We start from the raw sequence: 16,062 nt of genomic DNA on the forward strand, positions 1-16,062 counted from the left end.
GTGGCTGTAAAGTGATCTTGAGAGTTTTGAAAGGCACTTATAAATGAAATGTATTCTTCTTATTATTATTCATTTAATGAATGAAACGTGACACGATTTCATTTTTTGGCTCGGTTATCAAGCGCAGCCAGCTTCCGCCCTTTTCTTCTTCGGACTGAGATGTCAGCCAGCATTATCCGCCATTACTCAATGCCGCCCCCAAAAGGACACGTTTAGTTTTGCACCTTTGCCGCTGAAGATGACGCGTTCTACACGTCTACAAATCAAACAACCGGATCAAGTCCATTCAATTTGTCAAAAAAAAAAAAAAAAACATTTTTTAACTCTTTTACATATTTTTACTTATTATTCAAAACAAGCATCTATTTGCGCCACTTCCTTTTTTAAGTCTCTGTAAAATTCAAATAATAATAATAATAATAATACATTTTATTTCTAAGCACCTTTCAAAACTCTCATGGTCACTTTACAGTCACATGATCAGTTTTTCTGTGGGTGAGCAGTGGCAGCCACACGCCCCAGCGTTCACTCAACCCGGAAGTAACTCAAATAGATAGAAAGCTAGCTAGCTAATACATAGCTGATGGATAGTAAGCCAGCTAGCTAGCTAATAGATAGCCAGCTAATAGATAGCCAGCTAATAGATAGTCAGCTAGCTGGATAGATAACGTGTTCGTAAGTTGAGGTCCGTCTGTATCAATGTTTGAATCTTAGGAGAAAAGCGCTGCCTCCCTCCCGTATTGCGCTCTTGTCCGTCCGTCTCTGGTCAATTGCAGGTCTTTGGTCGAGTTTTTGGTCGAGGTTCCCGCCGCCTTCATTTGTGCTTGCCGGGCTGACTCGCCGATTTCTCTGGACGCGTGTGGCTTTCCCTCTGCGTGCTTCCTGGCATGGATGTTCAAATTGCCTTTCTGCGCAAAGGTCTCGCCGCACATGGAGCAGGTGAAAGGTTTCTCACCGGTGTGCGTGCACACGTGCTTCCCCAAACTGCCCTTCAGGGCAAAGGTTTTGCCACACAGCGAGCAGGCAAAGGGTTTCTCCCCATGTGCGTCCTGGTGTGGATCGTCAGGTTGCCCTTCTGCGAGAAGCGTTCGCTGCACAGCGAGCATGGGTAGGGTGTCTCCCCCGTGTGCGTCCGCACGTGCTTGGTCAGGTTTCCCTTCTGGGAGAAATTGTTGCCGCACAGCGAGCAGGAGAAGGGTTTCTCCCCCGTGTGCGTCCTCATGTGCGTGCTCAGGTTGACCTTCTGCGAGAAGCGTTCGCCGCACACGCAGCAGGGGAAGGGTCTTTCCCCGCCGTGGACCGCCGCTTGGCCCACCAAGTGCTCCTGCCGGTTGAAGCTTTTGCCGCAAAACGGGCAGACGAAGACGTGCTCGGCGCTGGCGGCATCCGAAGGCTGCAGGGTCTCCGAGGGGGCTCCGATCTGGCTGCAGCTCGCCTTCTTCCTGTCGCTCATATTTATCTTTCACGACGACTCGGATCAGCGGGAAGTGGGCGGGGTCCGCCGCTGCCTCGCTGACGTCCACTTCCTCCTGTTCTTGCTTGACGTGGGGCGGGGAGGCAAGAAAACAAGCGGTCAAAAACGGTGCTGTCCGTTTGCCGTTGGCTTGCGCAACCTTGGCCTGCAAACGAGCTTTTGTCAAGTGGCGCAGACACTTTGGGCTTGGGTGGCCAAATAAGAATTGATTGACAGAGCGTAGCTAGGCTCACTTAGCGCACCGCCGCAGCCGTACAGGTGTGCCTTTTTCCCCCCTACATGACCTGGACAATTTATATATAATATTAGCGATCTAGCTAGCTTTCTATCTATTAGCTATATAGCTAGCTACCTAGCTATTTGAGTCAGGAAACATATAAGCTATCTAGCTAGCTAGCCAGTAGCTGTCTATTAGCTGTCCAGCTATCTATTAGCTAGGTAGCTAGCTTTCTATCTTTTTGAGTTATTCCAGGTTGAGTGAACGCTGGCGCGTGTGGCTGCCGCTACTCACCCACAGAAACGCTTATCCTTCGAAGGGAAGAAGGCGCAAGAGCGGCGTTGCCGACCACCTTGCGCGGGAGAATCCATCGCCGAGTCCAGCTGTTATGGGGGGAGGGTCGGGTCGCCGGTCGCTGCCAAAGTTCCTCCTCGGCGTCCGCTAAATGCCGCCGCCCTTTGTGCCGAGCTAACACGCTAAAGTAGCCGGAGACGCCTCCAAGACGAGAGCCCAGCGCCCCCCCTCCCACCTTAAATGTATAATAATAATACATTTAATTATTAAATTTAAGCGCGCGACACCAAAACGAAGCAACGCAACGACGGGCGCACGTCAAGTCACGTCGATCACGCACTAGCTCGTCTCGCGCACGTTGTAGGAACGGCGCTCACTGGCTCACTTCCGGGTTCTTCTCCATTGCGCGATTCCATTGGAGGACGGCTTCCGTGTCGGCACGGCTACTTCATCAAGCAACACTTTACTTCCGTTTTCTAAAATAAAAGGGATTATGCCCAGACTCTCCCACAACGGAAGAGGATGAGGGCCACTGAAGAAAAAAATATGGTTGGCAAATTATCACTTTATTCTCAGAATTTTGACTTTAAAGTCGGAATTTAAAGTTATAATTCTCACTTTAAATTCTGAATTATGAAAGCAAAGTCATCATTCTTACTTTGAAGTCAGAATTCTATAATAAATCATTTCTTCTTTATACATTTAACGCTATCCATAACCTTGCCCCCCATACCTATCTGACCTTCTTCAAATGTCTATTCGCTCAGATCCTCTTCCTCCCTCCACCTCTGTGTGCCCCTACCTGCCCGTCTCAGCACGATGGGGGACAGGGCTTTCAGCTGCTCTGGCCCCAAACTCACATCCTCCCAACATTGGTAACATGGATTCTCTACCCACCTTCAAATCCCATCTCACATACCATCTATTTAAAATCGCATTTTCTGTGTAGCTCTTTCTCTTGTTTCTATTTATAACTGTATTTTATTGAGTGTATTGTATTTGTGATTATATTTTATTTACAGTATCATAGTACCTATGCTTGTCTGTGACTGTAAAGTGACCTTGAGAGTTTTGAAAGGTGCTTAGAAATGAAATGGATTGTTATTATTGAAAAAAACGTCATTTTTTTTTAAATGTTGGAAAAAAAAAAAAACGTCAAAATGTTCAATCGACCACCAAGATGAACACAAACACAGACGGTTTCATCGGCTTTTATTCGGGTGGGTGGTGCGTCGGTCTCTCCATCCGCGGGTGACAAAGCGTCTGCAGCAGGAATCTATTTTGCTGTACAAAAAGCGTCAAAGTCCGCTTGAGCGCCGCTGCCGCCCGAGCCTTTGTCGGGTCCGTGCTCGCGCGAGGGGTTGGGGTTGCCGGCGGAGGGTTTCGAGTCGCCCCCGGATGGCTTGGGGTCGCCGGCGGAGGGTTTCGAGCACCCCCGGACGGCTTGGGGTCGCCGTGGGTGCGCGCGTGCGCGTCGAGCGTCCCCCTGACGGAGAATTTCTTTCCGCAGACGCGGCAGGAAAAAGGTTTCTCTCCAGTGTGGACGCGGGTGTGTGCCATCAGCTGAGCGCGCTGAGCGAAGCCCTCGGCGCAGAAGGAGCATTTGAAGGCCTTGTCGGTGGCATGCGTGCGCAGGTGCTGGATGAGGGCGGGGCGCACGCCGAAGCCGGCGTCGCACTGGCCGCACTTGAAGGGCTTCTCGCCCGTGTGCTTGCGGGTGTGGCGCATCAGGTTGCCTTTCAGCGAGAAGCGCTTGGCGCAGAAGGTGCAGGCGAAGGGTTTCTCGCCCGTGTGCGTCCTCATGTGGTACACCAGGTGCGCCTTGCGGATGAAGCGCTTGGGGCACACGTTGCAGCTGAACGGTTTCTCTCCCGAGTGGATCATCATGTGCCGCTGCAGGTCGGACATCTTGAAAAAGGCAGAGTCGCACAGGGAGCACTTGAAGTGCTTGGCGTCCAAGCGGGCGTGATCCGGGGGGTAGACCCCCGGGGTGTAGCCACCCGGAGGATACCCCCGGGGGGCCGAGGGACCGCCCCCTTTTTTAGCTCCGTCAGGCGTGTCGCCCTTGGGCGGCGGCGCGGGGGCAGCGGGAGTGGCAGGCTGCGCCTCCTCCTGCTGGTCAGCGGCGGCGTCCCGATGGCGCACTCGGCGCTCTTTGGTGCGGCTCGGCTGGGGTTCCACCCGCTCCTCTTGCTCCTCCCCCCCGGAGCTCCAGGCCCGCTGCTCCGGGGCGTCGTCATCGTCATCGTCTTGACTGACGTCTGCGGGGACCCGAAAAGGCAAACACCTTCTTCACAACCTTTCTTTCCTTGCTTTTTGTCCAGAATTGTCTTTATTGGCCAAGTATGTCATCATCATCATAATAATAATAATCATAATAATAAAATAATCATCATCGTCATCATAAACATCATAATAATCATCATCATAGTCATTATAATAATAATAATGATAATAATAGTAATAATAATAGTGATAAAAATAGTGATAATAATAGCGATGATAATAGTGATAATAATAGTGACAATAATGATAACAACAATAATCATAATAAATTTAATTTCTAAGTGCCTTTCAAAACTCTCAAGGACACAGTCACAGGATTTCTTTGTGCGGGTGAGCAGCGGCAGCCATTCACGCCAGCGTCCACTCTACCCGGAAGTAACACAGCAGCTAAGTGATGAAAGGAAGAGGAAAGGAAAGAAAGAAGTAGAAAAACAAAATACAGGAGCTGCTGGAAAGGCAGCCACTCTCGCGGCGCCGTCTTGAAGTCAAAATAAAAACAAAAATTATTCATTGTAAAGTAATGTAATTGTAATGTAAAGCTAGCTAGCTTTCTATTAGCTATGTCCTTCAGTTTTGAACGGCGCTTATAAATACAATGTATGATTATTAGTAGCTATCTCTTAGCTAGCTACTTGAATGTGCTAGGTAATATAATGTGAAGCTACCTAGCTATTAGCTATGTCCTTGAGAGTTTTGAACGGCACTTATAAATACTATATTATTATTAGTAGCTTTCTATTAGCTAGCTAGTTTTCTGTCTATTTGAGTTATTTTCGGGTTGAGTGAACGCTGGCGCGTGTGGCTGCCGCTGCTCACCCACAGAAAAACTTATCTTGTGACTGTAAAGTTACCTTGAGAGTTTTGAAAGGCGCTTCGAAATGAAATGGATTATTATTATTATCATCATTCTTCAGCACTTGCTGTACCCTCTTTGTGACATGAAGTAGTTGTAGATGAAAGAGTAGAGGGTCAAGGCATCCTTTTCAGCAGTGGAATTCATTGTGTGTAGAACATTTGACTCCAATAGAACACGCTGCACTAGTATCATCATAGAAAAGACGTGACCAAAAAGTATACAGGACACTAATCAAGGCTTAGTTTAGAGAGTTCGTGGCAACCCTGGAAAAGGTGGTGGGTAGGGTGCGGAGGGTAAAATGTGGTGGGCAGGGTGCTAGGGAGTGCGTAACCAAGAATGCTCACCTGAAGCCAACGTCTCTCCCACTAGAAGAAGAAAGAGAGCAAGCAAAGTGTTGACATGTTGTGAGCAAAATGCCCGGATGCGACGAGCGGGAATTGGGAAAACCCACCTGCCGCGCTCGCCTCCATGAGCGCGTCCAAAAGTTGCCGTTGTCGCAGGTTCTCCTCTTTTGTTCGCGAAAGTTCGTCCTCGTACTCACTGATGGTCTTCTCCAACACCACGAAGATTTCCTCCACGGCCGCGTTGAGCCGCTGGTTGACCAGAGCCCGCAACATTTTCACTTTACACATGGTGGCAAAACCGCAAGACGCCGCTCTTTGTTCGTAGCTTAGCGGGCTAAACGAGCTAGCGGGGGTCGCCGCAAAGTCCTCGCGAGAATTCGCAGTCTCGTGTCTCGCTTGGATGAACAAGACGCTAATTGCAGACCAAAAACAATATCAGAGGAAAGTAGTCAAGAAAAAAGGGGGACTTTTCTACCACTAAATTCGGTTCCGTTTAGCAGCGTGAGGCTAATTGGACTTGTTCGTCGCGTTCCCTCCGCCTCATCTTCTTCTTCTTCGCGTACGAGGCCCCCAAATCGGCTCTTTGGCTCACGGCAGCCACCTGGCGGTTATTTTACAAAAAAACGCATTTCAACGCTTCCCCGGTCGCAACATTCACCCGTCATTTTCAACATGCTTGCAATACTTTACAGTAATCCCTTGCTACTTCGCGATTTGATTATCACTGTTTTTTTTTTCAGGATAAAAAAGAACGTACAGAAAAAAAATGCCTGAGCAAACGCTAATAATGTTCGGCCTACCTGTGTGGAGTTTGCAAGCACTGCCTGGACCTATGTGAGTTTTATCCCACATTCAGGCTATTTGAAGACTAAATTGTCCCCGATTGTCCCCTGTTCAGGGTGTCCCCTGACTACTAGCCAAAAGATGACACCCCTGCGGCAAGGATAACGGATGGGTGGATGCTTTAATTCGTGTACACTGGCAGTTCACTTGAGCTATATGGATGTCCGGCTATCTATCTAGTTCGCTATCAAATATATTATTATTATCATCTAGCTGTCCACCTAGCTAGCTATCTATTTGCTATTTATTAGCTATCAATTATACTATATTTAATTTCTAAGCGCCTTTCAAAACTCTCAGGGACACTTTACAGTCACATGATTTTAATTAGCTATCTATTAGCTAGCTGACTAGCTAAATATCTATTAGCTGTCTGGCGAGATGGCCAGCTATCTAGCTAGCTACATATCTATTAGCTATAGGACTGTATCTATCGAGCTAGCTAGCTATTAGCTAGCTTTGTATTTATTTGAGTTACTTCCGGGTTGAGTGAACGCTGACCCATATGGCTGCCGCTGCTCACCCACAGAAAAAAACCTATCCTGTGACCTTGAGTATTGAAAGGCGCTTAGAAATGGAATGTATCGTGATAATTATTATTGTGCTGGGGGTTCCCAATGAATTGTTTAGTGAGCTGATGTAATCTATGAGCTAGCTCACTGGCTATCTAGCTAGCTATTTATTAGCTATCTAGCGAACAATCTATTAGCGATATATTAGCTCACTAGCTAGCTTTCTATCTATTTGAGTTACTTCCAGATTGGGTGAACTCTGGGCGTTTGGTTGCCGCTGTGACTGTAAAATGACATTGAGACTTATAAATAAAATGCATTATTATTATTATTATGACAAACCTTGGCTCCAAATTGAAAAACCTTTATTGAATGACGCACACGCACAAACAATTGTCAACGTTCCAAGGCAAAAAAATAGGGTCAAGCACCATTTTTGTTTTGGTGATTGGATTTGCCTTTGTTAGTCTCACAGTGGAGAAATTTACATTTCACAGCAGCAAAGTGATGAAAGGAAGAGGAAAGGAAAGAAAGAAGTAGAAAAACAAAATACAGGAGCTGCTGGAAAGGCAGCCACTCTCGCAGCACCATTTTGAAAAAAAAAGAAAACCTAAATAACAAATATGACAAAACAAAGACACAGAGTCCTTCATTCTTCAGCACATGCTGTACCCTCTTTGTGACATGAAGCAGTTCCAGATGAAAGTAAAGAGGATCAAAGCGTCTCTTCACCAGGGACATCATGGTGGAAAGTGCACGTCGACTACAAGCTAAATGTTGAAAGCAAACATGCAGCCATTGACGAAAAAAAAATCTCCTGTCCCACATAAATCCGCTTCAATTCCGAGCCGCGACAGTTCCACAGACGCTCCTTTCTTCTTATCGCGGGCTCCTCAAGCCATGCATTAATCCATCCAGCCAGTCAGCCAGGCGCAGACTGTCCAAATCTAGAGATGGAAGGGTGCTTGAGCGGCGGCGGCGGAGCACACGTGTTTGTCCAGCCGCAGCCTGGAATGGAACTTTTGTCCGCAGGCGGGACAATCGAAAGCGGCGTTGGCGGCGACGGCATCGTCCTTGTGACTCCTCATATGTTTGACCAACTTGGAATGAAACCTGAAGCTCATGTGGCAGACGTGGCACAAAAGCGGCTTCTCTCCGGTGTGGATCCTCACGTGCTCCACCAGGCTGGCGTTGCGGGGGAATCTTTTGCCGCAAAAGGAGCAGGCGAAGCGTTTCTCGCCCGTGTGCAGCCGGGCGTGCCTGAGAAGCGACGAATGGACGCTGAAGCTGGCGTGGCACACCTGACAGGCGAAGGGCTTCTCGCCCGTGTGCGAGCGCATGTGGTTGGTCAAGGTGGAGCGGAAGCGGAAGGTGGCGCCGCATACGCCGCAAGTCAACGTCTGGCCGCCCGAATGCTTCCGCATGTGGCCCAGGAAGGTGGAGCGGAACTTGAAGGTCACGTTGCAGGTGGAGCAGGAGAAATCCGCCTCCCCGTCGCCGTGACTCTCGGCGTGTCTTTTCAAACGTCTTTGACTGGTGTAGGTTTTGTCGCAGCGAGGACACGCAAAGGGCCCGTTGGCGGCGGCGTCGCCCGTCGCCGCCGCCGTCGCCACCTGGCTTTCAGCTCGCTCTTCGATTTCGCTTTTGACGATAACGCGCGTCACTGCCGGTTTGCCGAGGTCGTCGTCGTCCTTGTCCGGTTGCTCTGCCTCCTCCTTCAGGCGGGGGGACGGCTGTTGCACAAAGCTGTTTTGACGACACTCGATTGGCCTTGATGAAACAGCGCCATCACCTGTGAAAGAAAAAGAGCAAATATGTTAAATATTAATTGGAGGAATCTTTTTTTTTTTCCATGTTTTTCCCCAAAAATGTGCACAAAAGGCCCACACAAGTTGATTCGGTGTACAGTGATACCACAGCTTACAAACGCTTTAGCGCACAAACTTACGAACGTTACATTTGCAAGAATATAATGTTGGCATACCGACTATTTTTCGGGAAACACACATGAGTGATGTGTCATTCGCGAACGAGCCGATTCTCGTAACGAGGAGCTGAAAATGGCAGTCGACTTTTTATTTGTCCTCTATTCCCCGCCCCCAGTCTTCGGTTAAAGCCGCACGTGATTGGTCAAGATCCACACACAAAAGGGAGATGACAGAGCTTGAAACAAAAAAAAAACAAAAGTGAAATGGTGAGAAAATGGATAGAAAACACAGTGAAATTTGCACTCGTTTCAACTTTATCGATGGTTCAAAGGCAGAGTGTAAACTGAAAGGTTAAAATATCCCATCATTCAGGCTCTACAAATAACCCGCACAAGCTATCTGTACAATTTGAAGCGAACATACAAGCGAGGGAATCAGCTATTAATGAAGTTTTTAGTGTGTCTGCCTGCATCTGTTGCAATATCACAACTTCCAAGATGTACAACCCGGAGCTCCTTGAGACACTTGATGCAAAAAGCTATCCATTCCGTCAAGCCATCAACGACCATCACAAAGGCCAATAAAACGACTTTATTATACAGTAATGTATTTCTTTAATTACAATACCATAGCACATTCATTATACATATAATAAGGTATATTGTGTGTACATTTAAGGCTTATTTAGTTGAAAATTATGTTTTATGGGGACCTGGGAACCGATTATTCTCATTTTAATGGTTTCATCTGGGAAATTAATGTTTGGAATACACACTTTTCGCCTTACACACACTTTCTGCGAACCAATTAAGTTCGTAAGCCAAGGTATCTGCACGTGCCTGGATTTGATGTCACACCAGTCCGAAAAATATGCATCGCAAATAGAAACAACGTTTTAATATGATGCCAACGCAACTATTGTGTAATATTCCACAATCTAAACTCAAAAATTGGAGGACCACTACGACATTAGAAATAAACCCAGCCTAAATTTCCTCATCGTGCTAACGCTAGGGCTAACGCTCAAGCTAACGGTAGGGCTAACACTCAAGCTAACGGTAGGGCTAACACTCAAGCTAACGCGCTCCGGCGACCGCTCAAGCTAACGCGCTCCGGTAAACGCTAAAGCTAACGCTCAAGCTAATGCGCTCCGGCGAACGCTCAAGCTAACGCTCGGGCTAGCGCCGAGCTACGAGGCGAGGAAAGTGAAGCCACCTGTCGTGCTTGCGTCCGCGCGAGGTTTGGAAAGGTCGTCGAGGAGTTGACGCTGTCGCCGGTTCTCCTCTTTGCTTCGACAGAGCTCCTCCTCGTACTCGCCGATGGTTCTTTCCAACACGGCAAAGACCTCTTCCACGGCCGCACTCAGGCGCTCCTGGACCAAGGCTCGCATCATCTGAACTTTAAACATGTTGCCTGGAGGACGACGACAACCACCAACGTCAGAAGGACACCAAAAAATGAGAGAACGACAGACGAATGGACGCTTTGTTTGCGGCTAACAAGCTCCAAGCTAGCTGGTGACCACGAGACGCCTTGCGCTCACTGCGCATGCGCAAACGCCCACCATTTTATGGCAAAAACCTTCACCGAACCCCCGGAGGCGACATTTTCGGACATCGCTGCTTTTTTCTTCGACCTTGCCCCAAAAGGATCATCAAAATATGTTCTTTAAATCCACAGCTGTCAAAGTCAAGGCTCGCCACCTCACTTTATTTCGCCCGCGTGAAAACAAACCAGGCTCACCTCTCGAGCTAGCGATTAAGCTAGCTAGCTCTCCTGGCTAAACCCCCACGTCACTGGTGTCAAAGTCAAGCCCACCATGTCTTTATATTCAACCCGCCAAAGCCAAACAAGCGTGTCAAGTGACATGATGCTAGCTAAAGTCCCAACCAAAATTTCAAATTGTCATATATGTAAACCACAATATCGATCATTCTTTACTTTTAATTTGAATACAGTGGAACCTCGGTTCTCGACCATAATCCATTCCAGACCCCTGTTCGAAAAGCGATTTGTCCAAACACCGAAATCTTTTTTCCCATTACAAATAACGTAAATCATTTTAATCCGTTCCAACACCCTGAATGTTTACCTTTTTAGTATTTTATACATTATTTTAGGCACGAAATTGCACATTAAAATGCTGACCAACATATAAAAAGCAATGTATATCTCAGAAAATGTTAAGCAAAATGGCAGACACAAATAACAAATGTAACCCAGGCTAATTGTATGTTGCGTGCGTGATCGTAATCTTCCGTACGAAAGATTACGCTAACATGAACATGTAAAAATAAAAAAAGGATAAAGAAAAGAATTATGAATAGGATTTCACAGTCTCCTTATTCTTTAGTATCGTACTGATCGTAGATTTCGCCAGATCAGACACTCGCACACCTCCTTCATATTTTGTGATTATTTCTTTCTTAAATGCAATAGTTGTACGCACTACTTTTCTTTTTTCACTTGTAGCAGCTTTGCTGCTTGCACTGATTTTCTTTAGAGGCATGATTAGGGGCTAAAACACTTCGTACACCTATATTAAACGCGAGAGTAAAACGCAGCGACAAGTTTCTCACGAGCGAGTTGACAGCTGGGCGGGGCCTCCGCTCCCGACGTCCGCTAGCTGCTGTCAATTCCCTCATCACAGACATTTGGACATTTAAACCAGACGCTAGCACTCACCCAGCGTCGGAAGATACTACGCCTCGCACCTCGCCCGTGCCTTGAACTGCTACCGGTACGAGAGTTGCTTCGCCCGAGGGTCCGTGTTATCGCGCCTTTTGTTAATAAATCATCTGCCAGCACCAACGTCTCTGTCACCTGCTTAGCGATCCTCCCCAACAATTAACGTTCCGACTCGTCAGCTGCCACTGTCGCCATCGGAACGTGACACAGTTGGTCACAAAGAGAGCGATCAACACCCGTACGCCGCTCAGCATCCCACCCTCGCGTCGTACCGGCGTTCAAACTCCGATTTTTGTTTGAACTACGAAGCAAGAATTTCTCGCATTTTTTGTTCGGACAGTGAGGCGTTCGAAAACCGAGGTCCCATTGTATTAGTTCTTCGTAAATTTGTTGTGCGCTCTGATGTAATATGTGGAGGTGATGAAACATTCTAATGGCTTAACCAAATTCAAACCATCACTACAATGTGACAAAAAAAATGACTTTGACACCCCTTATTTTTTTTTTCTTTTCAATGACAGGTCAACACAGTTGCAAATACAGTGATACCTTGGCTTATGAACATAATTGGTTCCCATTAAGTTGTGTCTGCCAAACATTACTTTCCCATAGGAAACCATTAAAATGAGAATAATCCGTTCACAGGTCCCCATAAAACATAATTTTCAACTAAATAAGCCTTAAAACAGGGGTGTCAAAGTCATTTTTTTGCCGCGGGCCACATTGTAGTTATGATTTCCTCTCGAGGGCTGTTATGAATTTGGGGAACCCATTAGAATGTTTAAATCCCTTCAAATATTACATATAGAGCACACAGCAAATTAATGAATAACTCGTTTTCAAATCTGAAGTCAAGAATAATTACTTTTATTGTGGTTGACATCCAAAAATATGAAATTTTGGCTCAGATTTTAGCAATCATCAGTTTGATTAGCTTTCGCGGGCCGAAAAAAAATGTGGCGGGCCGGATTTGGCCCGCGGGCCTTGACTTTGACACCTGTGCCTTAAAACAACACGCAATATACCTTATTTTATGTATAATAAATGTGCTATTGTATTGTAATTAAAGAAATAAAATGTACCGTATAATAAAGTGGTTTTATTGGCCTTTGTGATGGTCGTTGATGGCTTGATGGAATGGATAGCTTTTTGCATCAAGTGTCTCAAGGAGCTCTGGGTTGTACATCTTGAAAGTTGTGATATCGCAACAGAAACAGATGCAAGCAGACACACTAGAAACTTCATTAATAGCTGGTTCCCTTGCTTGGATGTTCTCTTCAAATTGTACAGATGGCTTGTGCGCGTTATTTGTGGAGCCTGATTGATGGGATATTTTAACCTTGCGGTGAACGATCAATAAAGTTGAAACGAGTCTAAATTTCACTGTTTTCTATCCATTTTCTCACCATTTACTTTTTTTTTGTTTCAAGCTCTGTCGTCTCCCTTTCGTGTGTGTTTCTGTAACCCCCCCTCCCCCCCGCGGGAATAGAGGGGAAAAAATAGTGGTGTTAAGTTCATCCTGTTTACTTGATATCTAATTTACAACAGATTCAGTGTTCTTTAAATGTTCAATTACCTGACATGTTTCGGCGTATACTTCCACCTTCGTCAAGTGGGCTGCCATTTTCAGCTCCTTGTTAGGAGAACCGGCTCGTTTGCGAACGACACATCAATCAGTGTGGCGCTCCGTGTGTTTCCCGAAAACTAGTCGTATGCCAAGATTATATTCTCGTGAATTTAACGTTCGTAAGGCGTAAAGTTCGTTAGCTAAAGCGTTCGTAAACTCAGGTATCACTGCCGGGCCAATCCGTTGGTCACGACTCGCACGAAACGGCGCCGCAAAAGCCCCACGAAATCCAAATCACTCGACCGAGGGCGCCGTCGCGTCGCCGCTTTCGCCGGCGTCGCATTGGTGTTTTTCCAGCTGGTACTTGTACGCAAAATGTTGCGGGCATCGCGGACAGCCGAAAGGTCTCTCGCCCGTGTGCGTCCGGGTGTGCGTGACCAGGCTGCTCTTGGCCGAGAACCTCTGACCGCAGACGGAGCAGGGGAAGGGCTTCTCGCCCGTGTGCGTGACGGCGTGGAGGCGCAGGTGCTCCTTCTGCGCAAAGCTTTTGCCGCAGGCGCCGCAAGTGAAGGGCCTCTCGCCCGTGTGCGTGCGGGCGTGGTTGACCAGCTTGGAGTGGAAGCGGAAGCGGGCGCGGCATACGGCGCAGGAGAAAGGTTTCTCGCCAGTGTGGATCCGGGTGTGCTCCCTCAGGCTGGTCTTGCGGGGGAAGCGCTTGCCGCACACGGAGCAGCAGAAGGGTTTCTCGCCGGTGTGCGAGCGCATGTGGCGCAGCAGCGATGAGCGCACGGCGAAGCGCACGCCGCACGTCTGGCAGGCGAAGGGCCTCTCGCCCGTGTGCGTCCGCATGTGGTTGACGAAGGTGGAGCGGAAGCGGAAGGTCATGCCGCACGCCGAGCACGAGAAGGGCCTGTCGCCCATGCCGTGTTCCTTTGGCGAGAAGCGGGCGCGGCGCGCCGGGCGGCCCACCTTTTTCCCCCCCGCGTGGCACTTCATGTGCCTCTTCAACTTTTTGCGCTGGGAAAAGCTTTTGTCGCATTCGGGGCACTCCGCCGGTGAGCTGGAGCTCCCCACGGAGCCGTCTTCGTCCTCGGCGGAGCCCTCTTCGTCCGAGTGAGGGGGCGCTTGACTCCCGGGCTCCTCTTCACTTTGCCGGCGCCACTCGGCCGCTTGGTCTTTTTCTTCTTCTTCTTCACACTTGACGATGATGCGAACGACCGGAAGTTGCGGCCCTTCAAAGTCATGGTGGGGGGTTTCCTCTTTGGTGTAGGGGGGCTCCCGTGGCTCGGCTCCCTCGGAGCCCCACTCCCGCTCCTCCTGCTTCCGGGGGGGATCCCCTTCTCCGCGGAGGTCTGCGGGAAGGGGCGACACACACACACTTAAGTTAGCGATGGGAATTCCGGATCTTTTCAGAGAGCCGGTTCTTTTGGCTCGGCTCACTAAAAAGATCCGGCTCTTTTGGCTCTCAAATGGCTCCTCATTTTTTTTGCTTCAATTAACTACCAAAAATCATGTACAATTATGTGAAAAACAAATTACTCATGTAAAAAAATACACTAAATCTAATATTTTCATTTATATGACTTTATATAGAGCATTCACTAACTTTAGCTTTCCCTGTGGTTCCACTGGTTTTATGATCAGCTGTCACTAATTTGCTTTTCATATTAATAATGCTATAATACAGACTAGTAAAAATGATAATTGAATAATAACAGCATAATGTGATGACATTTGTCCACTGTACCTGTCTATACTGATCCCCAGTGACCCGCTCAAATGGCTCCAAAACAGTGCATGCGACCTGCACTCCCCCCCCAGCTCCTTCTAAGTTCTCAGAAATGTCTTTCATTGAACTGTTTTTCTAACCCCTCCCCCTTCTCACTGCTGCGTGTGTCTGTAATTCCGCCCTCCCTCCTCTACCACGGATCTTGACCAATCACGTGCGGCTGTAACCGAAGACTGGGGGCGGGGAATAGAGGGGGGGAATGCGACTCTTCGTTCACTTCAGAGATCCGGCTCGTTCTCGAACGACACATCACTATTACACGCAATCGTGCCCCAAACGAGAGGGTCGATAACGCGCACGCTATTTGATCGGTTGAGCGCGTTTCCGAACCTACCTGGCGCGTTTGCGAGGAGCGCGTCGAGCAGGAGTCGTTGTCGTAAATTTTCGTCTTTGCTTCGAGAAAGTTCCTCCTCGTACTCGCCGACGGTTCTTTCCAACACGGCAAAGATTTCTTCCACGGCCGCGCTCAGCCGCTCGTTGACCAGGGCCCGCAGCATCCTCACTTTGCACATGTTGACGATTGGTCGCCAACGCGCACGCGCGCGACCCGTCCGCCTTTGTCGAAAGCGAACCAGCCAAGTAAAGCGCCGAAGCTTCCGAGTGCGTCCGGGCCTTGAAATTTCACAAAGCCTCTTTATTACAAGAAGGCAACAACAACAACAAAAAAGTTCTCGCCGCATAAACGGAAACTTTGGGGATAAGGAAGTCTCGCGAGCGGCAAAATTGGACGCAGGCAGGGCCGCGCTAGGCCTTTCCGCCACCTTCTTCTTCGGCGATTCGCTCTTCTTCGCCCTCCGAAGGCAAACAAATGAGCGCAGTTCCCACGTTGCTGCCACCTGTCGGCGAGACGACGCCGAGCGAGCGACCGACCGACTCCGCTTGCATCACACATACATATTGTAAATGCTGTTATACTAGCTGGATAGCTATTAGCTATCTATTGGTTTGCTAGTTAGCTTTCTAGTTAGCTTGCTCGTTAGATTTGAGTTACTTCCGGGTTGAGTGAACGCTGGCGCATGGCTGCCACTACTCCTGTGATTGGAAAGTGACCTTGAGAGTTTTGAAAGGCGCTTAGAAATCAAATGTATTATTATTATTATTATTATTATTATTATTATTATTATACAGACATGTCTAAAACTGCTATCCCATAGTTGACCAGCAGATGGCGGCTTTATTGTCTTTGACATTCATTACGTTGGTTTATTGTCGCTTCCGGTACAGGTTTTACTTTCCGTGCTTCTTTACTTTTGTTTCGTTTAAT

General features: G+C 47.9%; 2 protein-coding genes across 2 annotated transcripts; both read right to left on the bottom strand.

The window, feature by feature from the left end:
- Positions 1 to 23: 23 nt before the first annotated feature.
- Positions 24 to 12,390, bottom strand: LOC148900106 (uncharacterized). The gene is given in 8 exon segments (XM_088992956.1): positions 24 to 1,042; positions 1,045 to 1,459; positions 3,207 to 4,246; positions 5,472 to 5,492; positions 5,579 to 5,908; positions 7,779 to 8,618; positions 9,970 to 10,167; positions 10,498 to 12,390. Coding segments are annotated over 7 exon segments (3,171 nt in total). The 5' UTR covers positions 10,163 to 10,167; positions 10,498 to 12,390; the 3' UTR covers positions 24 to 710.
- Positions 12,391 to 12,528: 138 nt separating this feature from the next.
- Positions 12,529 to 15,870, bottom strand: LOC148900107 (uncharacterized). Its single transcript, XM_088991652.1, has 2 exons — positions 15,133 to 15,870; positions 12,529 to 14,361 (listed from the first exon to the last, which is right to left on the bottom strand). The coding sequence occupies exons 1-2, from the start codon at positions 15,476 to 15,478 to the stop codon at positions 13,304 to 13,306; spliced, it is 1,404 nt and encodes a 467-aa protein (XP_088847778.1). The 5' UTR covers positions 15,479 to 15,870; the 3' UTR covers positions 12,529 to 13,303.
- Positions 15,871 to 16,062: the final 192 nt, after the last annotated feature.

Source organism: Hippocampus bargibanti, linkage group LG03 (genome assembly GCF_051943395.1).
Source record: "Hippocampus bargibanti isolate YZ-2025 linkage group LG03, ASM5194339v1, whole genome shotgun sequence".
NCBI lineage: Eukaryota > Metazoa > Chordata > Actinopteri > Syngnathiformes > Syngnathidae > Hippocampus > Hippocampus bargibanti.

Bases quoted from the DNA above. Each gene is read 5' to 3' on its own strand.
- LOC148900107 (XM_088991652.1), bottom strand. From the start codon at position 15,478: ATGCGGCGAGAACTTTTTTGTTGTTGTTGTTGCCTTCTTGTAATAAAG. The intron at 14,362-15,132 runs GTAGGTTCGGAA...CCCTTCCCGCAG, and splicing joins GCTCCTCGCAAACGCGCCAG to ACCTCCGCGGAGAAGGGGAT.